Raw genomic sequence first — 26515 nt, 5'->3', positions numbered from 1 at the left:
GCCTGGTGGCCTTCATGCTTAGTACCCAACTCCCCATACTTACCCTAGTGGCCACCAGGATCAAGCTTTGAATTTCTGTTCACATTAACTGCAAGTGGCCAGGGACTTTAGGGTCAGAACTCCTGCCTACTTAGCTGTCTGTCTTCCACCCGCATCCCTTGCTTTCTGTTCCCCTCACTAGACTTTATGCTAAACTCCATGATCCCTTTGTCTTTGTTTAGAATGAAGCAAGATTCTTCACTTGATGACATTTCCCCCTGCTTTTTGTTGAAGTCTTCTCAACTAATTTTTTTTTTTTATTTCCATTTTTCCCTCTAGCACTCAAAAGAAGTGGGAAAAGATCCTTCTTGCTCCTCATTTGTGTTTTCAGACCTTTTGAATATCATCAGATTTCAATTCTCATCTCCAGACTGTCTCTGGTCACTTCTTTGCTTAAGCTCTCGGTTCCTAGCTCATATTAACTCTTTCTAATATTACTTCCATGATGACTTACTAGTTCAAGAATATTAGTTTTCTTTCTTTTTTTTTTCTTCCTCTTCCCTCCTCCTCCTCCTCTTTTTAAAGACAGAATCTTTCTGTGTGGCCCTGACTGTCTTGGAATTCTTTATGTAGATCAGGCTGGCCTTGGGTTCACAGAGATCCTCCTGCCTCTGTCTCCCGAGTGCTAGGTGCACCACTATGCCTGGTAGAAACTTAGTTTTCTATCTAAATGCTTTTCTAAAATTGTAGCTGTATCTAATAATCATGTTGTCCAACTGTCTTGAGTTACCAGCTTCCATGGTTGTTCTCTAGACCTTAATTTACCCATGACTAAAATCCATTCATCACTTCTATTTCACGTATTCTGACTGCTGTCTTCTCCCATATCATTCCACTGATCTATCACCATTATAATCACAACCCCAATAACTGAACCCCTCTTGTATCTTTGTTATGTTTTCTTGGTAAAGTTCTCACTGATGCTGTCCTTGTTCCTGAATCCAGCAGGCAGGTTGTTTATTATCTTCTGAGATACCTCACTAGGACTTGACATGGTTGACTGCTCCCTCCTTGAAACAGTCTATGAGTAAACTTCATGGATTTCTGTCCATAACACTGATTGTGGAGCACAGATTTTTGGCCTCAATCTATCCATGATTACTGCCTTAGTCAATTTAATCTTGTTTATAATTTTTCTGATTTGTATCTACAGTTCACAACTTTTCCCTAAATCCTAAACTCAACAAACATATCCTCACTTGGGCTGTTTTATAGGGATTCTCAATCCTAGCATATCTGAAGCCAAAATTTTTATCTTCCTACCTAAGTCTGTACCTCTTAAATCTTATTCATCTCATTAGGTGGCAAGTCAGTCTTCTAGGTGGTTAGGAAAGGTTAGGAAAAACCTGTCAGTGCTATCCTTGGCTTTTCTTTTCTCCTACATCCTCTGTCCAGTCTGATAGCATATAGAGATTGACAGTCATTTCAGATTTCTCCATTTAACTGGAGTTTGGGTGAATCTTATTACCTCCACAGTGTTCACTCTGATCCTGCTAGCTGTCATGAAGTAACTAACTGTTTCTGGTGATTGAAATAGCCTTCTGTCTGGTCCCCCATGTCTGTCTTATAGCCCATTCCCCTTTCTCTATTCATGCGTAAAATTTATAGCTCGAACAAACCTTAAACATTAGTCAGTTATGTATCTGTTTTATGATTTCCCAACTCATGCCATAAAAATAAAAATCCTAACACTGATTAACAGGACTCTACCAGTGCTGTGTAGTAGAAAAATAATGAATGCTATTTAAATGAAAATTTTCTAGCAACCATGCTATTACATGTAAAAAGAAAACAATTTAAATGTTATAAAGACCAAAATATCAAAATAGTATTTTAATGCATCTGTGTAAATAGTTAATGAGATTATTTTACTTTTGTGATATCAAGTCTTAGAAGTAGTGTACACTTTATATAGTTCAGAAGAAATTATTAGAAATACTTGGTTTTTATTTCAGTTTCACAAAATTTACAACTGAAAAAGTAGACTCACATACCCACAGGAAACTCCAAATATTCATGAAAGTTTCTTAATAATTGAATGTACTTTTAAACTTTAATTAGGGGTCTGGAGAGATGGCTCAGAGGTTAAGAGCACTGACTGCTCTTCTAGAGGACCTGTGTTCAATTCCCAGCACCCACATGGCAGTTCACAACTGTGTGTAACCCCAAAATCTGACACCCTCACACAGACATACATACAAGCAAAAAAACCAATGTACATAAAATAAATAAATTATTTTTAAAAACCACTTTTGATTAGTTTTAAAACTGATAAAATTCTGTTTCTGTCCATTTCAAATGGTTTTTAAAAAGCCATGTGAGGCTAGTGGCTGCCATACTGGACACAGCAGCTCTTTCCCACATCCCTGTAGTGGGTCCCATCTCCCACTGCTTCCCCTTTGCTCATTCTGCTCCAGCACTCATGGCCCCTGGTCTTTCATTGTGACATACACAGTTGTATTTCAGAGCCTTGTGTTGATTTCTTTCTTGGTCCATAAGGACCTGCCCTTCTCTAGGCCTGTGCTCAAATACCACGTTCTCGTCAGTACTGAGTAGTACCTGGACTAGTTATCTTCCTTCTTAACTTTTCATTCCCAAGCTGCTCTCTAAAGAAATAAGAACTATGGGGAGAGGGGCTCCATCTACAGAGAAAAGCAGTGAAATGCAAGACTTGTTCCATGCAGGCCCTGGGCATGAATATGTTAGGAAAAGCTTGTATCCTCTGAGCTTGCTTCCTGTCACATTGGCTTAAGGGGTCATCTTTTTGTGTGCATGACTGCCTTCTTACAGTTTGGAAACCTTTTAGAAGGCTCTTCCTTCAGTGTCCTTGGCATCTTCTTTGGCATGTAACAGAACTTTGAGCAAAAGACAATGTGAAATACTAAGTGGTGAGTCATACCAGTACCCTTTCATCATTTACAGTCTGCAGTCATCTCTCTACCCTCTGTTCTTTTCCAGTGGCAGCAGCTTGACAGGCGTCCTTGACAGTTCATGTTTTGGCTTTACAGGTTCTGTGACTAATCCCGACATTGGCTGTCTTCCTATATCCACTCTGTTTTACAGTACTCATTTTCTGAGACCAGTCCTTGCAGTGTGTACATAAACTTCTGTTTTCGTATTTCTAGTAGGAAACACAAAGATGTAAACCATACACCTGAGTTCTTCATCTTTAATGTGTTCCTCACTACTGTGCTTGGTGTGTTGAATGAACCAGGCACAGAACAGGAATGAGTTGCTAGTATAGGAGGAAATTTTGAATAGTCTAATAATTTTGAAAGAGAATTGCACAGTTGGCCAGGGCGAAGGGGCACACTCACTACTTTATCATTTAAAACCTTACTAGAACGCTGTGGCAGTCAGCACTGGTACTGGCACAAGACTATGTAGACTAAGGAAAACCAAGAATAGGAATAAATCTGGGCCAGAGAGATGGCTCGGAGGTTAAGAGCACTGACTGTTCTTCCAGAGGTCCTGAGTTCACTTCCCAGCAATTCCCTATATGTTGGCTCACAACCATCTGTAATGAGATATGGTGCTCTCTTTTGGCCTGCAGGCATATATGCAGATAGAACACTGTATACATAACATAGTAAATAAATCTTAAAAAAAAAGAATAGGAATAAATCAACTCAGCCCCTGTCAATAGGATTGTTATCAGGACACCAAGATATTCATTGGATAAATAGTGTCTTTCTACAAATGGTACTGAGACAACCAGATATTCACACCCTTTAAAAAGTGTGAGGAATTCATTTGAGTTAAGATACATAATCTGTGTACCATACCTTTTTTTTTTTCCTCTTGGTTTTAAACACATTGAGAGGCAATAGAAGACACACAGCTGTTGAATAAAGTGTTGAGCTGTAAAATCAAATGTCAGCCCCAGGGTGGGAGAGTCTCAGAGTTTGAGAAGTCCAGAAGAGCTCACTATTAGGAAACAGATTACAAGATATTGTGTAATAAAAAGAGCACATCCCACAGTACAAATAAGAGGTAAGTGTCTCCCTAACTACTTTTTTTTTTTTTTTTTTTGAGAGAGAGAGGGGGGCTTACTGTGTAGTACAGGTTGGCTTCCTTCTGCCTCAGCTTCTCTGCAGCTGGGGTTATAGGTATGTGCTACCTGATGCCTTTTATTCTGTGTATCTAACTCTACCAAGTGCCATCCAGTTCAGGCTAGACAGCACTATTGGAGTTACGAATTACTCTTTGAATTGTTTCCTTTCTGAGGTACTGCCACCACCCACCATTACGCTTTATCTTGGTCAGCTTGTTAGGTGTGACGCTCCCTACGTCTGTTTTGGGGGATTCCCTTGCACCTCTGGCCAGGGGCTCTTCTCTCCTGTAGTGTGTACTCTACAGAAGCATGGGCCCTCAGTGCCACTCACACACACATACAGCATCCAGCTCTCTGTGGAGAGTACACTCTCCTGCTGACAGAGCCTGCAGGTCTCAGCACAGAACTCAGTGCTAGTTGTGTTTCTAGTGGGCCTAGTGCCCCTTTCTCCCTAACCTACAGGTTTTTCTCAGAGTGACTTAAAAGACTAATTACAAAAAATAGTACCCTCCTTTAGTTCTAACTTTTAGATGAACTGAGTTATGTGCCTTGTTGAGTTCTCAAATTCCTTTACCAGTTTCAGTACCAAACTTAGGAGTGTTTTATGTCATGGACTTTCTGTCCTTTTTTTACCATTTAAATTGGGTGCTCTTAAAAAACCAAATGGCCACTGGCATCTTGAGTTGAACATTGTAGTTTCTAGTTATTTTGATAACTAAGGGAAAAAAAATTCCCTGCTAACAGTAGTGTATGAGGGAGCATATAAAATGTGTTCTGGAAGGAGCCCCATTCTCTTCCTTAAGGTAGACTGTTTAGCGATATGGTGTTGTGGGTGATGCTATGAATTTGTGATTTGTATGGCTTCAGATGTCATCATTTTTCCCCTACTTTCTAGGAAGTAACAGCTAGCAGTCGCCACTATGTTGACAGGCTATTTGACCCTGATCCCCAGAAAGTTCTCCAAGGTGTCATGTAAGTAGTATGCATTTAAGACTCTATGAAAAAGCCTTTTTTGTCTTCTTGTTTTAATCTGACATAATATAATTATGAAAATGCAAGTATAACTTTTCTTTCATTTGACTTCATTTATGAGATGAGTGCTTGACATTCATGACAATATTTCATTATAAAGTTTGTCTGTTAATAGTTATTAACTAACATGATTGACTTCATTTTTTTTGTAGAACCCTTGTTTTCTATTTTAAAATGTTTCCTTTGGGGAATGCTTTTGCTTTTAATATCTACCAAAGCAAGATAAAAATTGATAGTCAATCATTGGAAAGCAGTGGGAAAAGAGTTTAGTAGGAGTTTGTTGTTGTTTTGCTTTATTTTTTTGGTTAACTCATCAACTGTCATCAGAATTTCCTAGTGATGAAAACCTAAATATCAACATTTAGAAAGCAGTCCTTAGAAAATTTAAGTTCCTAATAACAGAGAGCATGAATATCCTTCTTTAATGAGGGGAAATATTTTTAATCAACACATTGTAGGTGATTGTTTTTAAGATTAAAGTTGGGATGTAGCACGAATCTTAAAAGTTCTTATTAATAAAAACAAACCCAGAGCCAGGTATTGGGGTGAATGCTAGAAGATCAGAGAAGCAGGACAAGCCACAGCCACCTCACCTTGCCAATTCCTCAGCTGATCCTGTTTCCTCAGACTGGATGTCTCTCAGCTGAACTGTGCTGCTCAAAAGCCTAAAAGCTTAACCAGGCTCTAGTTCCTGGTTTTCACGCCTTATATACCTTTCTGCTTTCTGCCATCACTTCCTGGGATTAAAGGTTCTTGTTACCACGCCTAGCTGTTTCCAGTGTGGCTTTGAACTCACAGAGATCCAGATGGATCTCTGCCTCTGGAATGCTAGGATTAAAGGCGTGTGTGTGTGTGTGTGTGTGTGTGTGTGTGTGTGTGTGTGTGTGTGACCATTTTCTGGCCTCTATATCTGGTGGCTGTTCTGTTCTCTGACCCCAGATAAGTTAATTAGGGTGCACAATATTGTGGGGAACACTATCACCACATTGGGCAAATGAGATAAGACTTCATGTGACTGAAAAGTGAATGTTGTCCTGTATTTTTGAGGTTCAGTGGTTTTTCATCTTAGTTCTGAGGAAGGAGATCTGGCCTAAGGCTGCTCATGGAATTGGGAAGCATAGGGCCTATAGTCCTCAGTTCTGGGGAAGGCACAAGATTCAGAAGAGGGTGAGGATGAAGTGCATTTGAGGTAGCCATCAGGCCAGAAGCAGATGAGTCTCTTTCCTTCCTCTTCCCTTACTAATGTTTTCAGTCAAATAGTATTTTAAACTTTATTCTTGTTCAGCCATGGTAAGCTGAGATGTTTTGCTTATAGCCTTTCTTTTGACTATAATTCTTTTTTTTTTTTTTTTTTTTAAATAATGACATGTTGCCAGGCAGTGGTGGCACACCTTTAGTCCCAGTACTCCAGACTTAGGAGGCAGAGGTAGGCAGATCTACATGAGTCATTGCCAGCCTAGTCTACAAAGCAAGGTCCCAGACAGCCAGGACTATACAGAGAAACCCTGTCTTGAAAAACCAAAAATCAAACCAAACAAAAATTACATGTGGGGTTGGGGATTCAGCTCAGTGGTAGAGCGCTTGCTAGGCCCTGGGTTCAGTTCTTAGCTTGGGGGAGGGGGGGTTACATGTATGTGTATGTGTGTGTGCCTGAGTGTATATGTGTGCACTGTATGGATTCAAGTACCTGCAGAAGCCAGAGGAGGGTGTTAGATTCCTGAAATTGGAGTTATAGGTGGTTGTGAGCCACCCATTTTAGGCTCTGGGTACAGAACCCCCAGGCCTCTGCAAGAACAGCAAATGCTTTTAACTGCTGAGCCATCTCCCCAGCCCTTGAGTGTAATTCTTATTCAAAGCCAGAAAAGCTGGCTGGAACTCAAAATATTTGACACTGTTTTTGCCCTTTGTTTTAATTTTTTATTTTTTTTAAAATTGTATTTATTAAGTATACAGTATTCTACCTGCATGTATACCTGCAGGTCAGAAGAGGGCGCCAGATCTCATTATGGATGGTTGTGAGCCACCATGTAGTTGTTGGGAATTGAACTCAGGACCTCTGGAAGAACAGTCAGTGCTCTTAACCTCTGAGCCATCTCTCCAGCCCCCGCTCTTTGTTTTAGGAAACAAGAAGAGATGAGACCCTCTGCCCATGTTAACTTTGCTTTTGCCCCCTTAACTGAGAGAATTTATGATGATTTAGTCAGCTCTCTTAAAGACTAGATTGAGTGGTATCAGAAAAAGTGGTAGAAAAGCCCCCATTGAGTTTTAGTTAAGAGGGAGGTTTAAATAACATAGTTCTTTAGACAAGCAGACACTCCCTCCACGGACCAGACAGCTCTCTAGATAGAGAATACTAAATATTACTTAGAATTCTTCAGTTTAGTTGAAGATGCTCATTGAGTATTCAGTATATAGAAGATGATATTTTCATCTTTATTACGCTTGATAAGAGAAAGCTAGATTTATTTACTAGTTAGTGATCTTACCTGATAAACTTTTATCCTGGGGTCTCTGATATGAGTAACTAAACTCAGGAAAATTTAAATTTACTAAAGACCACTATAGCTTTTGAAAAGTTGACAAGTGAGAGAGCTGAAGAGTAAGGGATGCAAGAAAAAGAGGAACAACTGCATTGCAAGAAAGCAGCTTAAGTGTAATTTCAAGAGGCATTAATGCCTCTTGAAAGGCTAGGGAGTCTAAGCTGTCAGTTAGGCAAAGGAGAGTGGCTTATATAAGGAGTGGATTGAGCATGGGCATTGGAGTTGGCCAACAGTAGGTTAAATCCCTAGTTGTGACATTTCCTGGAGGGGTCCTTTCCTATTTGTATGTTTGGGCCAATTACTCAATTTCCTTGAACCATTATTTTGTCATCTTAAAGAGAAAATAGCCACCTACCCTGCCAGGTTGTGAGAAGTAACTAGAAATATAAAATTCATTTCCTGGAGTATTGTGGATGCCACCTTTGTCAGTTAAGTAGTCAGTTGATACTGGCCTAGTTTAAAATAACTTTAAAAATGACATAAAGGGACATTGACTTCCCGAGTCTCCTCTCCGCTTCATGGAGGTTCTTTCTCTCTGTGTGTTTGTTGTATGTGTGTGTTTTCTCACCCTTACCTAATAAACGCCTTTCTTTAACAGATGAAAAAAAGATCTGAGTTTCTTCAGAAAATAGAAAGGAAAGTTCAAGTCAAAATCAGAAACAATACAGTTTGAACTGAAGAGAAGGCGGGGGCGTTGGGGGGTTGGGGGGGAACCAGAGTGTTTGATTTGGATGAGAAAGTGCAAGTGCTAAGGAAGATAGATGCTCCAGGAGCAGTGGTGGCTGCTTAAGTCTGTTTACACTTTTAAAGGAACCATCACCAGCCATTGCTTTCCACTCTGTTTCAGAGTGAAGCTAGCCTTACAGAGGCATATTTGCTGAGATTCTGATAAAGCTTTTTTCTCTATATACAAATATTTATTTTTCCTGAACAGTGTCACTGTCTGAAAATTATAACAAATTATAGAATAAAAAGTGAATTATATTTTTAACATTTATTTTTAGATATATTTGTTCAGTACAATATTGATTGAGGAAAAGGGGAACCACAGTGATATTTAGGAAAAGGTGTACATTTCATAACATTATATAGGAGTTATATTGGATTCAATAGGTATCTAGAGGAAAATATCTAGAATAGAACCAACCAAAGATAATCTTTTTGTTTTAGGGGAGGAATAGGCAGAAACAGAAGTAAACAATTACAAATCCAAAATCCAAATGGAGAAACAAAAAAGAATTGATAAGAACTATAGCTTAATCTACAAGCCAACTGACTTTTATTTTCCTAGCTCTATTAAATTATTTTTTCTCACAAAAATTATGAATATAAATAACATAGGAAAAACAAAGTTGAAGAAATTAAACATAAGCGATGTATTTTCATAATAGCCTATTAACTATTGATGTGGCTGTGACTATAGAAAACTGCTATGTAGATAATGCAGAGCGTAAAGGTGCCTGTTACCTAATCCGTAAGTGCAACCTTCTTGGAAAAGTCGTATTAAGAATCAGTACTACTTGGCAGTTGTTAAAGAATGAACAATGATCTTTTTTTTTTTTTTTGGGTTTTTCGAGGCAAGGTTTCTCTGTGTAGCTCTGACTCTCTGACTGTCCTGGAACTAGCTCTGTTAACCAGGCTGGTCTCAAACTCACAGAGATCCTCCATCCACCTCTGCCTCCAAGTGCCAGGACTAAAGGTGTGCACCACCCCTCCCAGCTGCATCTTAAAGTCTAATTTGTATTACTTTTTGTTTGTTTTGTTTTTCAAGACTCTCTGTGTAGTTGTGCTGGAGCTAACTGTAGACCAGGCTGGCCTTGAACTTAGAGATGTAACTAATGTAACTTTTTGTTGGTAGTTTAACATTCAGCATAAATTTGGATGATCCTCTATATCAAAGACTTGAATACAGAAACCAATCCTTTTTTTTCCCCCCAAAAAGAGCAAAGTTTCAAATATCTAACTGAACAGAAGATAATTAGGTATGGCATGAGATATATGCAGATGGGGGTGGCACTCCTGTAGGTCATGAATTGTAGTAGAATTTTTAGTTGTAAAAGGGAATCAGCATAGTAGGCAGACTGGACTACATTGCAAATTCTGAGCTTTCTCTAGTGTAGAGATCTTTATGTGACTTTAAACAATTGTAGAAATGGAACATGGTAGTAGTGAGTACCCATATTCTAGTGCACAGGGGCAGAGGCAGGAAGAACTTGAGTTGGAAGCCAACTTTGGTATATAGAAAGTTCAGGGCCAGCCTGGGCTATGTGATTCCATGCCTCAAAACAACAGCAGCAAACAAAAGACAGTTGCAATACAGTTTTTGGCAAGATTGTTGTGGTATTGGTTCTACTGTCTCAAATCTCATAGTTGAAGAAATGTTCAGAATTTTGTAGATCATGAATCAAAATTACTTAAACGACTCCCCTCCTTCCCCCATGTTCAAAACATCTCAACTAGGCTCCTGCCTGGTTTTTATTTTCGTGGTTCTTTAAAAGATCAGTGATACTCCCGTGTGGCCATGCCTTTATATTCCTATGTTGAAAGGCAAAGGTGATATGAACAAACATGGCCGACTCTGAAGTTAAGGTTGAGTAGAATCATAGCTGGCCTAGATTCCTCCAGTAATTCACAGGTAATTGTCAGTGTATGAATTGTGAGGTTCTCACTAAGAGCCAGTTTCTAAAGTGCTTTCTAAAGTATTTTAATCTACTAATGAGATGAGATGGTTTTGGTAATAATTACTGTTTTCTGGCTCCAGAAACAATATGCCTCTGCTTTTGATATGGACAGGGTCTTCTTTTTTTTGTTAAATGAACCAGAATTAGCAGTTCATATAAAAACAAAGTATTTGTTTCTTGAGGATTTAAAGTTACAAGGTTAAATTTTTGGCCAATAAATATGTATAAAGTAATAGTGTACCAGAGAAGCAGTGTTATAGAGTCTTTAGTAGTGGTACTCTAAAATGGAACTTAGCCTGGGAGTTAGGGCCACCAATGAGATTGCCGTAGTTTATTAGCTCAACTTGACATTGTCTATGCTGCTGTAGAAACACCTCTTTCAGTGTGTATATGTGTGATGCTGACTTTGAAGTCCTGCTGTGTATTTGTTTGTATATAATACGTCTTATCATATGTACAGGGCACCTATTTGCTGTCACATTTTTCTGTAGTGTTCTAACACATTGTGATGTTCTTTAGAATGATTAGATTTAAAATATTAATATGCTTCAAAATGTTGAACATTTGTTACACAGTTATTAAGTTGTATACTCTTTTTGGAGAAAGTAAGGTGATTTGCAGTCATGTTGGTAAAACAGAATTAAATCCAGTAAATAGTCTAATTCCTGAGGCAGTATGTAATTTTCAGAATTGTTCATTCATTAGGGGTAGATATGATCAAGATATATACATGTATGAAATCATCAAAAATAAATAAAAGATGTTCTAAAATATTTACTAAGGAACCTTAAGATGCTATAGAAAAATTATATATTTACTGTAAAATATTTTAATTTCATGGAAGTTTCTGAAATTACATTTTAAATATCTGCATCACAGAGTAATTTATAGGAATAAGCTACTTGCTGCCAGTTTTCAGGCCTATTCTGTTTGCACATATGGTAGTATGGTTTGTGTTTGAAGTTGGCTTGAGTCAAGTGTCCTTTGAAAAGTTTGCTTCCTTGGCCTGAAGATGCATCTTGGTGATAGAGGGGACTTGTTTAGCATACACAAGGCCTGGTTTGATCTCAGAACTAGAAAAATAAATTGATTCCTGATTCAAATTTATGAGTAATAAATCATCATCGAGCTCATTTGAAAATTCTTTTTGGTGCTGAGGATTGATCCTAGTTGAGCACTCTTCTAGTACCTGAATTCTAATTAACACAGCAGCTTATGGATGGCTAGCTGTTAATCTGAAATATAAATAGTGTTTAATTGGGATGCAAATATATGTACCTTATTTTCTAGCTATGCTTAGAAATTGAAAGCTCAGCCAGGTATGGTGACACATTCCTTTAGTACTAGCACTCAGGAGGCAGAGACAGGTGGATCTCTGAGTTTGAGGCCAGCCAGGGCTATACAGAGAGAGAAACCATGCCTCAAAAAACAAAGCTGAAAAACAAACAAAACCAAAAAAGGGAAGAAATCAAAAGCTCATCATACTTAGATGATGTAATAAGATGTATTGTATTGCTGTCTTTTTTGAAGACACTGCTTTATTCTTTGTGTGTGTGTATGTGTGTGTGTGTATGTATGTGTGTGTGTGTGTATGTGTGTGTGTGTGTGTGTGTGTGTGTGTGTGCGCGCGTGTGTGCACACGGCGCGCGCGCACACCACTTTATTTGTTCTGGGGAGTTGTCCAGAGTCCCTTAGAACTTCTGGAAGCTTCTTGGTGCCAGCAGCCTTGGTGACCTTGAGCACATTGAAGCATACTGTCTTGCTCAGAGGCCTGCACTCTCCCACAGATGTCGCCGATCTGTACATCCCTGAAACTGGGACAGGTGCATGGACATGTTCTTGTGGTGCTTCTCAAAGCGATTGTACTCCCGGATGTAATGGAGATAGTCCCTGCAGATGACAATGGTCCTCTGCATCTTCATCTTGGTCACGACACCAGACAGGATCGGACCTCAGATGGGTATTTCTTGTCTATGTAGGTGCCCTCGATGGCCTCCTTGGGTTCTTGAAGCCTAGACCGATGTTTTTGTAGTACTGGTGGAGTTTTTCCTTGCAGGTTTTTCTCCAAGCAGAACACGCTTCTTGTTTTGAAAGATTGTGGGCTGCTTTTGGTAAGCACGTTCCATCTGAATGTCCACCATCTTCCCGGCAGCCTGAGAAAAAGAGAGGTGGGATCACTCCCCGGTTTCCTTATTCGACACTGCTTTATTCTTAGCTACCCACAAATATGTGGGATTTTTCTTTCTTAATTTACAGCTCATTGTCTTTGATATTGAGCTTGTAAGTGGACCAAACCGTATACTTAGACTATAGTTTTTAGTGCCCAACGTATTTGGAATGACTGTATAATCGTATTTTCTTCTAAATGAGAGATGTTTCAAGTAATTGAGAACTAACATTGGTTCAGAATGACTGGTATAGCTGATCCTTAGTCTGGAACTCCAACCTTAACTGTTACTTCATTTTCAGGCAATAATAGGTTCAACTTTATTCTATCTTTTCACTATTTAGAAATAAATACAGGCTTATTCCTGATTGAAATTTGTCTCTTCAGCAGCTCTAGATTTCAATTGTATTTTTCCTTTCTTTTTTGCCACTATTTTAACAGCAAGGTATACTGTTTACTCTCTCTCTATGCTCTATTTAAATGTCTGCTTGCTAGGCACTATACATTACAGTTAATATTTGAGCCCTTTGTCTCTAGTCTCTTTCAAAGCAAAGAAAAGGGAAGTGAAGTAGAAAGGTTAATCTACACTGTAATACTCTGTGTCTCCTAAAACCATTCATTGGTTTGTGGAATTGAGATTGTAGCTGAACTCTTTACCAGGCAAGTGTATTAAGGTGCACTTTGTGATGTTTTAAGACTGACTCCTCCTATCCCCCAAAATGGGATAGCTCCAAAACATGTGTTTTAACCTTTTCTACCTGGATATATTCTTCTGTTTGTTTATTTGTTTTGTTTTTTAATATTTATTTTTTGACAGTTTAATACATGTAAACAATGTATCTTGATCATACCCCCCCCATACATAGGTATTCTTTTTTTGTTTTTTGTTTGTTTGTTTTTGTTTTTTCGAGACAGGGTTTCTCTGTGTAGCTTTGCGCCTTTCCTTGAGCTCGTTCTGTAGACCAGGCTGGCCTTGAACTCACAGTATCCACCTGCCTCTGCCTCCCAAGTGCTGGGATTACAGGCATGCACCGCCACCACCACCACCTAGCAGGTATTTGGCACGTATTCTTATTTAGTTTAGTATGTCTGAAATCAGAGTAGATCTTTGTTTTGTTGAGGGATTTCTTCTTTAGGCTTCTTATGTTTTATTATTTCCAAACGTGAAAGAGTTTGTGTACCTGCCAAGTGCCATGCACTATGCTGTGAATGTACATAATAGTGAATATGGCTTCTGTCTAGGGAGTCAGAAGCCTAATGGAGTCAAGTAACTCCAGACACAATCAGCGTCCTTTTATGTGATACAGAGTACCACGATGATGCCTGGTGTCATCACTTAGTTGCCCCTCTAGTCAGTGCACCAGCCTATCTACATTTAGCTTACCTTCTTCCTTAGGCACTGCTTTCTTCCTGCCACTTCTGTGATCCAAGTCACAGTTACTCCCAGATCCTCTCCTCTAGTCTCTCTCCTTCCTGTCACTTTGGTTTCCTGCCACCCTGAGGTGAACCTTCTTTTTTCAGTTGATGTTCCTACCATCTTCACATCCATCGTAATCTGCTAGTAGCTTCTTTGGCTCTTGCCATCTGCTCACTCAGTTCTGACCATTTTCTACAGTTCAGCTTAGCTCCTCCCATTGCCTCAAAAATCTTTTAAGTTTATTTATCATCTGTATTTTTTTTTTTCCAAGACAGGGTTTCTCTGTAGCTTTGGAGCCTGTCCTGGACTAGCTCTGTAGATCAGGCTGGCCTCGAATTCATAGAGATCCACCTGCCTCTGCCTCCCGAGTGCTGGGATTACAGGCGTGCGCCACCATGGCCTAGCTGTCATCTGTATTTTTAAACCTATACTCTATATACTAAGTTTATAATTTGGCTGGGCTGACACTGTTAGTAATATTTTTTTGTCTCTCCAGGGAGATTGTAACTCTTCAAAATAGGCATATAATGTTTTGTAGCCTTCATAACACATAATACAGTGCTGAGCTCAGTAATTGTGACTTTTAGAAGAAGATAATCAGGCATGTCTTCTCCCAAGCATCAGTAGACAAGATAGGCAAGAAATTGTGTTCTTTTGATCTCCTGTGAAAAGGATGTCTGACTAAAAGTTTTAAATGCTTTTATTTTATATACAGACATAGAAAAATAAAAAGAAAGATACCAAATTTATTTTTCATCAGATTGCTATAAAGTCTTTATGTGTAGAAGGACATGGAAAAAAAAGATCATCTCCCTTAGAAGACATGAGTTGATTCTTTTGTTTTGCTTTCATTTGGTTTTTGTTTTTCAAAATAGGATCTCCCTGAGTAGTCCCAGCCAGTCTGGAACTCACTATGTAGTCTAGGCTGGTCTTAAACTCATGGTCCTCCTGTTTCAGCCTCTTACAGTGTTGGGATTGCAGGTGTAAGTCCCAAGCCTGGTGACATACTCGGATCTGTCATTTAATATGGAGTTCTCAAAAACAAGCAAATATACAAATCTGAGCTGCAGCTCCACCCTCCTCCCCCCATATAAAAGCAAAGAGCCCTTATTTCAAGCTCTGGAGCTTGGTCCCTCTGTCTGTCCAACACAGAGGTGAGAGCAGAGAGCCCTGAGCTCAGGTGGGACAGAGTTTTTATCATAGCAGAGGTTGAGGTGAAGGGGTTTCCAGGGTCCAGGACCCTGATTGGCTGACAATTGTCTAGGGATATATGTAAAACAAAAAATTGGCATGTGCTAGACTGGAGGACATCTGGCCACCTTATCTAATGGTTGGAATGTTTGGGATGTCAGGTGCTCACTCACCCCTGGGTGGACCCCTGGGTGGTATCAGTTTAAGGCTTTTTCTGGATCTGGGTGTTGCCTGAGCTGCAGCTTTCTTATGGGGGTGTTCTTACCCAAGGCTGCCTTGAAGATGAAATGCAGTAGTAGGTATGGAGTACTATGTAAACTTTAAAGATGGATAGGTGGGTGGGTAGGTAGAGGTAGATAGACAGACAGACAGACAGATCTTCCATAGTTTTGTTATACCTATGTCTTCATTGGGTTTGATTTTTCTAAATGATCCATATAGTAACATCTCTGATATTTTCAGGTCAGACTTATATTCTTGCCTGTAAAAGGGAATAGACTTACATGCTAACAGAGTGATGAATGTTCTCCAATTAAAGGTTCCCCAGAGGGACACCTACCCAAACCTGGAGCTGTCAGGTCATCCTGTAGGGAGTGACATTGACCTCACTCATATACCAGAAGACTGAGGAAAGGGATGAGTAGATGATAACAGGTAGACTCTACTGTCCTTAAATGAAGTGACGAACATCTCTGTTTGCATTAACAGTTTCATGAAAATGACCTGCTAGGCTATTAGAGTAACAATGCTGGTAATTTAATTTACTGGCTGTTAATATGTCTGTCTAACATGGGTATATATACTTCTGGAGCCAAAGCAAAAATTCCTTTTTTCTTAAATATTGGTACAAACTATTAAGAGAATTAATAAATCGGTTTTGCTGTTTGTTTTGTCTTTTGTCTGTAACACCCTTTACTTTGGTTTTGGGTATTTGGAATGGGTCCACAAACTATTGTAGGGTAGACATCTCATTTTTTGCTTAGTTTGGGAAGGGGAAACAAGGAACACTGATTGGGAGTTCTGTAGCAGAGAACCTCAGGAGCAGCTGGCATGACAGAGACCCGCAGCAGGCAGCTTCGGGTGGGTGAGTGGGCCGAGGGAACGGGTGATGAGGGAAGTGGGTGGCCGACTGCTCGGCCAGTGTGGCAATGGTTCCGAATGAACATCTCTAAGAAGAAAGCAGTAGCTTTGATCCAGAAGTAGGAGCCCAGGTGGACAGTCACTAACTGTTCTTCACTGAGACCTTGATATTCTCCTGTTGTATAACTGTATATCAGGACTGGGTGAAATAAAACAAAACACAACTTAATGAATCTCATTACATCTAATAACCTCATAATGAATAGTTAATTGTCTGTAAGACCTACCCTTAGATAGTGAGCTAATGGAAAAGCAAGTAGTTTCAGTGTTTGCTTCAAGACATAAACATACCATCAAAAGTGTGTGGTGACATCAGCTTTCAGCACATCTCTAAACATACCAGGATTCTCCTGTGATAGCTGAAGAATTGCAGAAGAGGATTAATTAACACTTTTTATGTGTCTTAATAGGTGCTGAGGATTGAACCTAGGGCTTTGGGCATGTTAGGCAGGTTCTTTGCCATGGAACCATACTCGCAGCCTATAAATGTGGTTGGTGTTGGAAATACTTGCTTATTGATTTTTTTTAAAAAAGGTTACTTTCACCCCCTGACACACCCCATTTCACTACCAGATCATGTTTTGCTAACTCTACAACTTTTTCTAGGGTTGTAACTTTCAAGATTGCAAAATATTCTTATATGTATAAACCTTTGCTATCTGAAAAGGGGAGAAACAAAAGTGTTTGGGAGAACTTATTTTGATACAAAATACAAAAGATACAAAAGAGATGGTGAGCTGAAAACCTGAGTACCCCTAACAGTGGTCTTAACATTTCCCTGATCTAATTTCCCCTTATTATTTGGGACACTGTTATACTATCTTGCAATGTTTTAGACTCAGAGTAACAACACCTACTTAATACAGTTAATCCCCAGCAGAATGTAATGCCTTTCCTGCTTATAGAGATAAGATGATTATAGTATTCTAATATGTAAATGCTTAGGTCTAACTGCTATAGAAACTTTCTGAGGTAGTTGATTACAGGAACTGCTAGGGTGTCCTGAGACAGCTGTGTGGTGTTGATGACCCGAGTACAGTGCTGAACTAGTTCTGGTTTTCCAAAATGCTCAACTTAACTCATTAACAGAAGGACTGTAACCCATATACAATAGACTTTCCTACATTATCCTGCTGTGTGAACCCTGTTCTCATAGAAGTTTGCTTACTCTCCTGGGGAGGGGGGATGCCTCTGCCTGCCCAGTGAATGCCAAGGACATAATGAAACAGCCATAGACTTTCTGCCTCCTGAGCATACCCAGTGAAAGTGATGAGAATTACTTAGTATGTTTATCATTGCTTCTCTGTCCCAGCTTTGAACCCTGAGCTATCCTGGAATAAAAGCCTCAGAGAAACCCAATAAAGGGCTCCTCAGCACTGTTACTGGAGGGTCATGATAAAGGCCAGAGTTGTTAAAAATTGGTTAAGAGGCAACTAGAAATACTGAAATAGATGTCCTAGACCTGAACAAGTTTCTTGTGTGTACAGCTGGAGCTCGGTCAAGACACCATCCATTGGTTATTTCTGTTGATGAGGAATCAGTCTTACCACCATTGAAGGTTAGGTGATTCAAAGACAGTGAAAAGGGGAGATAGGAGACATGTACAGTCTGGCCCACAAGTTTTTGCCCAGAATGCTTAACTTTTGATTTAAAAAGAATTCTCTTTTATTTATGTGACATATGCACTCTTGGGGAAGAATGCCATTTGCTGTAAATCTGTACAAAAAGGGTTTTCCAGTCATTTGTAAAACTATGACTGGAAGTCTCCCTGGATATCCTTACAAGTGTCTGAGGTGCTCTTGGTGGTGGAAATGCTCCTTCCTTACCTTTAGAACCATTGCCCTTTAGGAACATAGCCCTCTTGTATTCTGTGCTGGACAGTTCTCAGCAATTAGGACAAGTACTTTAAAATTAAAAGCATTTTCTTTGTAATTTTGAGTTTGTTTTGCCATATTTATATTTTTCCACATATCCTTTGGGGCCATCCAAGAATATGAATTTATAGGAGTACTCTTATTTTGGAATCCAATTTTACTTGAAGTAAAGAACTCTGCTAGTGGCTAGTGCTAGAATAAAAACTGGCAAATATACGAAAAAATATACAAAAATTAAGTTTTTATCTTCCTAAAAGATAGATAACTAGCCATACATGGCGCATGCTTGTAATCCCAGCACTTGGGAGGCAGAGGCAGGTGGATATCTGTGAGTTCAAGGCCAGCCTGGGCTAGAGTGAGTTCTAGGAAAGGCTCCAAAGCTACACAGAGAAACCCTGTCTTGAAAAACCAAAAAAAAAAAAAAAAAAAAAAAGATACCTAAGCAAAAAATGCTAATACTATGTAGTGTGTTGTTTTTAACCAACACACTACAAAATGTATGAGCACAGTAGTACACAGAAAGCATGGGGGATGGAAATTATTCACAAGTCTCTTCTGACTTTAATGGGATATCATATGAAGACTAAATGTAGGAAATTAAATATTGCATTGGAAATTTTAAAGAAGCCATTAAAAAACAAAATCAAACCCCAAAGGGGTACAGCTAATAAGAAAATCAAGCAGATAAAATGGAATCATAAGAAATATTCAGGGGTTGGAGAGATGGGAGTGATTAAGAATGCTTGCTGCTTTCCAGAGGACTTGAGTTTGATGTTCAGCACCCTTATTGGGCAGTTCACAGCTACCTGTAATGTCAGCTCCAGGAGATCAGGCACCCTCTTCTGGCTTCTGTGGGCACCTGTACTCAAATGCACGCACGCGCACACACACACACACACACACACACACACACACACACACACACACACCCTGCATGTGTGCACGTGTGTGTAGTGGTGCATATGAATGAATATATGAGAATGAATGTGAGTCTCCAGAAAGCTGCTGAGTGCTGGTAGAGGATTAATGGTTCTAAGGTCAGAGGAGAGATGGAACGGAGTGGGCCCTGCTACAAAGTCCGTTAGGTTCCATTGGCTGGTGGTTTGTCATCTACTCCCAGAGCTGTATTAAAGGTGGCCTAACATACTCTTTTTGTATTCAAAGGATTGTTACCCATGTTAGAAGAAACCAGCTTATTTTTAGTGCAAGTCTCCTGGGACTTGGGATTTCTCTTCCTTACTGCTTCCTCTTGTACAGTCCCACAGCCAATTAGCACGTCTCTCTGTCCCCTCTTCAGCACTCTAGGTGGCAAGGGTGAAGGATTAGAATTTGTCACTCACTTCTGAACTTGCATTGTCCAAGATGTTGAATGATAAAGTGGATGAGTTGGTCTGTGATACTTTCCTATGCTGTTTCAACATACTTGTTTTTTTTTTCTTCCCCTGAATTCAGAGACATGAAAAATGCTGTAATTGGAAACAATAAACAGAAAGCCAACCTCATTGTTTTAGGAGCTGTTCCAAGGTATGTTTACTATCTAACTTATTTTTCTTCCATTCACGCCAAGTTTCTAATGTACTTCTTCAATTATAGGATTCCTCTTGCTTATCATATTCTTTCTTGGTTTTTTAAAATAATTTCACGGGCAGTGGTGGCGCACGCCTTTAATCCCAGCACTTGGGAGGCAGAGCCAGGTGGATCTCTGTGAGTTCGAGGCTAGCCTGGGCTACCAAGTGAGTTCCAGGAAAAAGGCACAAAGCTACACAGAGAAGCCCTGTCTCAAACAAACAAACAAACAAAATAAAAAATAATTTCTTTTAAATAAATGTTTTTAAAATACAGAACTATCTATGGAAGCATATACACATAAATGCAAGTGTGTGTGTGTGTGTGTGTGTGTGTGTGTGTGTGTGTGTGTGTGTGTATGTGTTTAGGGAGCATCAGTGTTCACAGAATAAGGGAGATGGTCATAAGTGCTGGAGGTTGAGGATTTGGGGAGTAGTTCTTTTGCAAGCTGGCCTCAAACTGGAATGGGATAATTAGGAAGAGAGGAAAGCTTTCCATTCACAAAGACTTTCAACATTTTCATTAAGAAAATTAGTAAGAGGCCCTCTTAGAAGTACTGCTCTGAATTCAGGGTCCATTTCTACTTTGCATTTAAGATTCAGTAGAACTTAGCATTGAGAGTCTTAATATTCTGATGGGACCTACCAGGAAGTGGCAGGTAACATGGGGCATGGTACTGTTTCTATAGAGACTACTTGCTTACAACTTTCAGGTTTATAGTTTGGTAAACTGGGATATTTCTTAGATTTTTGTCTCTCAGTGGTGTTTTTTATTGAATTAGGAGATGGTATAAATAATTATTTCTCAAAAAAATCCAAATAAGTTCAGACAACCATACATTTATTTATTTATCTATTTACTTATTTTTTATATTTTTATTTTTAATTACTTTTTAAAGATTATAATATAATTACACCATTTTCCCCTTCTCTTTCATCTCTTGAAACCTTCCCTCTTGCTCTCTTTCTCCTTTTCTTAATTGTTGGTGTGTGTGTATGCGTGTGTATTCCTTAAGATATAAATACAGCTTCCTCAGTCTGTATGTTACTTGTATATACGTTTTTAGGGATAGCCATTTGATACTGGATAACCAGTTGTCGTGCTCTTCTTTGGAGACAACTTTGTCCTGTTCTCAATGTTCCTTACTTGCCTGTACTTCTTTATCCAGATTTGAAGCCTTGTTGATTCCCCGTCCATGTTAGCATGTCTGTTGGTGTTACCCATGTGTAGTGAGTGAGTCAATTAGTGAGACTTTAGGGTGTAGATCCAACATCCCTAGGAAACACAGTCTCACAGCAACCTCCTGGGCCTCTGACTCTTAAAATCATTCTGCCTGCTTTTCCGCAGTGTTCCCTGAGCCTTGAGTGTGGGAGTTGTGTTGTAAAAATATCAGTCAGGAGTGTGCTCTACCACTCTGCCTTTTGATTGCTTGTTTCAACCATATTTTTATTATGTGGGATATATTTCCCACACTACTTTTATCACACTGCTTTGTTAATTAATTACTTTTCTTTTTACAGTCTGTTTACCAAGTCCCCTTTGCTTTTTAGATTGTTATATTTGCTTCAACAAGAAACCTCCAGCACAGAGCTGAAAACTGAATGTGCAGTGGTGTTAGGGAGCCTTGCAATGGGCACAGAAAACAATGTCAAGTCTCTACTAGACTGCCATATTATTCCTGCCTTGCTACAAGGTATGTAGGGAAGCGGTTTCTCCATGTTCTGTTTACACTATTTTAAGTGCTGGTTGAAAAGTGTGTCTAATGCTGGGCGGTGGTGGCGCACACCTTTGATCCCAGCCCTTGGAGACACAGGCAGGTGGATCTGAGTTCAAGGCCAGTCTGATCTACAGAGTGAGTTCTAGGACAGCCAGGGCTACACAGAGAAACTCTGTCTCAAAAACCAAACTAAAACAAACAAAAATGTCTCACACGTAGTTTCTCTCAATAGGACTACTATCTCCTGACCTGAAGTTCATTGAAGCTTGCCTCCGATGCCTGCGGACAATCTTCACCAGCCCTGTCACTCCAGAAGAGCTATTGTACACAGTGAGTTTGGGGTATTGGGGGTATGTGTGTCATAGTTTGATTCCTTCCTTCCTTCCGTCTGTCCTTCCGTCCGTCCTTCCTTCCTTCCTTCCTTCCCTCCCTCTCCTCTCCTCTCCTCTCCTCTCCTCTCCTCTCCTCTCCTCTCCTCTCCTCTCCTCTCTTTTCTTTTCTTTTCTTTTCTTTTGAGACAGGATTTCTCTGTGTAGTTTTGGTGCCTGTCCTGGATCTCACTCTGTAGCCCAGGCTGTCCTCGAATTCTCAGAGATCTGCCTGGCTCTGCCTCCCGAGTGCTGGGATTCAAGGCGTGCGCCGTGTGTGCCACCACCGCCTGGCTCCTAGTTTGATTTCTTTCTCAGTCTATTTCTGATGTGCCTAGTTTCTCCTAAATCACCATAACTATTAGATGTGGAAGTCTTAACAAGTATTTGACTTTCTGCTTATTTGTAGTGTTAAATATTCTTGGCTTTGTTCATAAGCAAATGACAGTTACACATTTTGAGAACTCTTTCATGCTACTTTTAACGGTTCATTTCTGTGTTGATTATATATAAATTAAGGGAGGATGTTTTTCTAAATTATGAAGCTTTTAGCTTTTATGCCTTGGAGATTTCCTATCATAGAGACAGTAGAGAATTCAATAGTGTTAGATGTCAGGGCAGTGGTGGATTGGGATGTGGGCAGCAGATGAGTTTATTTAGCTGGCTGGATAGTGTAGAGGTCGGCTGTCAGAACTGCTTAGGCACTAACTAGATAGTCCAGTGAGGAAAGCTGGGTTTTCTGCTTTGGAATCCTGTTTATTGCACAGGTAATGGAGGCAGTTATGTACCTATTCTTTATCATCTGTGAACTCCAGGTACAGAAATTCAGTGGACAGAGAGGGACACACATGAGGAAATAGGTTGGGGTTGTTGGACAAGACTGGTGAATCAGAGAGCAGTAGAGGGAAGGACAGGGAAAGAAGTGGATAGAAGTGAAGGGATTCTTGGAGCCTGCCTCCTGGCTAGCCCTCTCCCCCCCCCCCCCCCCATTCTCAGCCTCTGCACTTTTCTAGCTAGTTTGAGGTTTTACGTTTTTTACTTTGTTTTTAACTACTTGTGACATCACAATGGATCATACTAACCTGCAAGTCAGGCAGCGATTCTACTTTTAGGGAATTTCAGCCTTCTGTTTCCCTACTTAGTCCTCATAGATCTTGGGCATTCTTTCTTCCTCACCTTCTGATTTTGTCTGTAGAGCAGCACATTTCTTTGGGAAATGAGTTAGGTTGCAGACTCTTCAGTCCTCTCCTAGGCTTATAGAGTTACAATCAATCTCTGGGAACATCCTCTGGAAATTTGTGTGTACATTTGTACATGAACATGGCTCTGAAATGTGGTCCACTGAAACGCTTGAGCCAAGTTTCCTTTTTCTGTCTGGTTCAATGCAAAAATACCCTTTCAGTTTGTGATCCCTTTTGCATTGCAAATAAAAGAAGAGCTGGGAAAGCCTTCAAGCAAGGTTCTTTTTTCCTTTGACACCATGTAAATGTCAGCAGTAAGTAAGCTTTAGACTATTTTTATGTGTATATATGTTTGTATGTGGTGTGCATGTATGTATGCTTGCAAGGTGTGTGTGTGTGTGTGTGTGTGTGTGTGTGTGTGTGTGTGTGTGTGTGTGTGTATTGGTATCCTTGCATATGTAAAGTGAGAAATTGACATTGCATGTCTTCCTCAGTTGCTTTCCACCATATATATTGAATCCAGAGCCCATAGATTAAGCTAGTCTAGCTAGCTGGCCTGTTTTGGAGATCACTCTGTGTGGTAATATTTTATAAATAAAACTGGGGATCAAAGGACAGAGCCAGCCACTAGATTAGACATAGAGGCCAGACAGTGGTGGCACACATGCCTTTAACCCTATCACTGGGAAACAGAGATTCCTTTGGATCTTTGTGAGTTCAAGGCCACACTGGGAACAGAGCCAGGCGTGGTGGCACATGCCTTTAATCTCAGCACTTGAGATCTCATGTCTTTGCTTGGGAAGGACACATGCCTTTAATCCCAGGAAGTGATGGCATAAAGCAGTAAGGTATATAAGGCGTGAGAATCAGGAACTAGATGCTTTTAAGCAGTTCAGCTGAGATTCATTTGTGTGAGGACTCAGAGGCTCTCAGTTTGAGGAAACAAAATCAGCAGAGGAGTTTGCGAGCTGAGATTGACTGTGTGGCTTGTTCCGTTGTCTCTCTGATCTTTCAGAATTTATCCTAATATCTGGCTCCTGGTTTTTAATTTAAGAAGACCTTTTAAAATTCATGTTACAACCCTGTCTGCTTCCTGAGGCTGGGATTACTGTTGGGCTGCCACGCTCACCTGGCTTTTCTGTGGGTCCTGGGGATCTGAACTCTGATCCTTTGCATGGCAGCTTGCCAGCAGACACTTCACCCACAGAGCCATCTCTCTAGCTCACTAGTGGGCTTTATGTGAGAAGTTACTAATCATTCAAAGTGTGAAAATAGCTAACTCACCATCATAATTGTTACTGGTGCTTACCGAAACATCTCAAGAACCAAAATGTCAGATTTATTTTGTACAGCACTTCTGTATAAGCCCTTTAAAATGTCTGTTAATAAGTCACTCCATCACATTTTGGTTTCAGAACTGAATTCTTCCTACTCTTAGCAATGATGCTGTTTTATAGTGAGAACATTGATTACTTATGTGAGAAAAATTAAGTTCCTTCTCTTGTATTTTATTTTCAATGGTGATTATGAAAATATCTTTCCTTATCCTATGCTTGAACAGTTCTCATGGCCATGATGCTTTTATTTTGCTGTTCCTTAAAGAGATAATGTGATACCATTAAGATAGGAAGCTTGGCTATGTACTTTCTGGAGAAAGACTTTGTCACATATGCTGAACGCCTAACTTCCTCATTGCTGTCTGTTCCTTCCCTTCCATCCAGGATGCCACAGTGATACCACACCTCATGGCACTGCTGAGCAGGTCCCGCTACACCCAGGAGTATATCTGCCAGATCTTCTCACACTGCTGCAAAGTAAGAACCAGAGTAAATGTTCTCACTGTAACCTCATGTGTCTTCTCGGAACAAAGAGCTGATTGTTGAAGCCTGACACACACTTGGTTTGCTTTCTGGCTGTGATTGTTATGCTTATGGGTGAGTGTGCTGTGTGACATCTCAGCATTACATAGGTTTTGTTGGCTTCAGCATACTGAATATTTGTTTCCTTCCTGAGAGCTTCCTTTTCACTTAAAGGAAGTGCTTGAAAGCTTCTGTTTATCATAACCAAGTTGCCTGGCGGTGAGGCAGCATGTTCTTATGCAGGGTGAAAAGGTCTGAGGCTATGTGGGATGAGTGCAGAGCCAGCAGCACCTCAGACTGCCCTCAGAGTCTTCCATGTACTCAGTGTCTGAAAAATCCAATTTCCATGCTTTTAAAAGGCTCCAACCTATACTGAAGAGTGCTGTTCATTTTACTTCATGTATTGAATAGTAACCATGGGTGATTATTTATTTGTCTTCTTTGATAATTTCTAAATATTTTCTTATTTCTAACCAGTTTGTTGCTATGTTCTGGTGATGTAGCCAGTGGCTGAGGATAGCATTACCCACCTTCCTATCATGTATAACACAGATGCCAGGTGAGGAGATTCTGGCCTCAGAAAGGAAGGAGTAAATAAATATACCTCACAGCTGGAGGATCACTCTCTGTGCTGTTTAGCATATCTTCCCAAATCAAATTAGTTAACCTGGCTTCAGGAATGACATCTACTTTGTAATCTAATTATTTTAAACCCCATCCAACCCCTAACTGATTATCACAGTCTAAAATACAAGTTTTTTGTTTTTGTTTTTGGTCAAAAATCCTTGAGATTTCTCTTGATTGTTTTGACAGTGTGTAGGCCAACTCATAGAAAATGAAACTTCATTGAAATTCATTTGCTAACAGTAGGTTCAAACCCACAAGGTGTATTTATAACAATAGAATGATGTTTTAGCCCTATGCCTGTAAGTAGTTTTGGGGCATCAGAAGTTTCTTAGCACCTGAAATTGCTCAGTACTATCTCAGCTGCTATCCCAGAGGAAGGAGCCATTATATCACTACTCCTTTACTGGGGAGATTTATGCCAGCCACCCTCCAACTACTACTGACAAACACTCCTATCAGAGAAAAAGCACTCTTATTATTCTTTTTTTTCCCCTGATAGTCTAGTATTCTTATTAAATGAACGTATTTAAGTATTCTGAGTTATAACTAAACCTCAGGGAACTTTATGAGCTCATGACAACAGTAATGACTCAAAATGCAACATCTTTTAAAATACACAGTCGCCTGATGCATCTTTGTAAACAACTGTCTATATGGTCTTTATATTGTCCTTAATCACAAAAACTTTTTGTTTCCATGTTTCTTTTTTGCATATAGGCCCAAATAAATAAAATCTATAATAGAATTTTAAGACTCATTCATGGGGCCCACTTAGCAAAAATTAAGTGGAATAGGACTTTACCAATAGATTAATATCAGCATTGTCAATTCACATGCTTTGAGGAACAAGACAGAAAAAGAATACTAATGCACTGTGTTATGAACTAATCATAATTACATCCTGAAATGTTTCTGAGTTATAAAGGTTCAAAAAAGGACTAGTGATAATAGTTGCTAGAATTCTAATGTCTGAATTGTTGCTGCTTTGTAAGCAGTAGCTCAGATTTCTGAGATTTCTTTGGTGTTTAAGACTGAAAGGGCTTATGTAATCACTGCCTGGTG

At 39.7% G+C, this 26515-nt stretch overlaps 1 protein-coding gene across 3 annotated transcripts in view; it reads left to right on the top strand.

Moving 5' to 3' along the window:
• Positions 1 to 26515, top strand: part of Armc8 (armadillo repeat containing 8) — a 96055-nt gene that overhangs the window by 14377 nt on the left and 55163 nt on the right. For 2 of the 3 annotated variants that reach the window (XM_036194325.1, XM_036194327.1), the window contains exons 2-6: positions 4989 to 5065; positions 19588 to 19659; positions 21252 to 21394; positions 21651 to 21748; positions 24689 to 24781. In XM_036194325.1, coding sequence (XP_036050218.1) covers positions 4989 to 5065; positions 19588 to 19659; positions 21252 to 21394; positions 21651 to 21748; positions 24689 to 24781 — 483 coding nt within the window. The remainder of the gene's footprint in view (positions 1 to 4988; positions 5066 to 19587; positions 19660 to 21251; positions 21395 to 21650; positions 21749 to 24688; positions 24782 to 26515) is intronic. The other variant, XM_036194326.1, reaches the window with a different exon arrangement.

This window comes from Onychomys torridus, chromosome 7 (assembly GCF_903995425.1).
Source record: "Onychomys torridus chromosome 7, mOncTor1.1, whole genome shotgun sequence".
Classification (NCBI taxonomy): Eukaryota; Metazoa; Chordata; class Mammalia; order Rodentia; family Cricetidae; genus Onychomys; species Onychomys torridus.
Note: the sequence above shows the minus strand (reverse complement) of the source record. Positions and strands in the feature narration are given on the sequence as shown.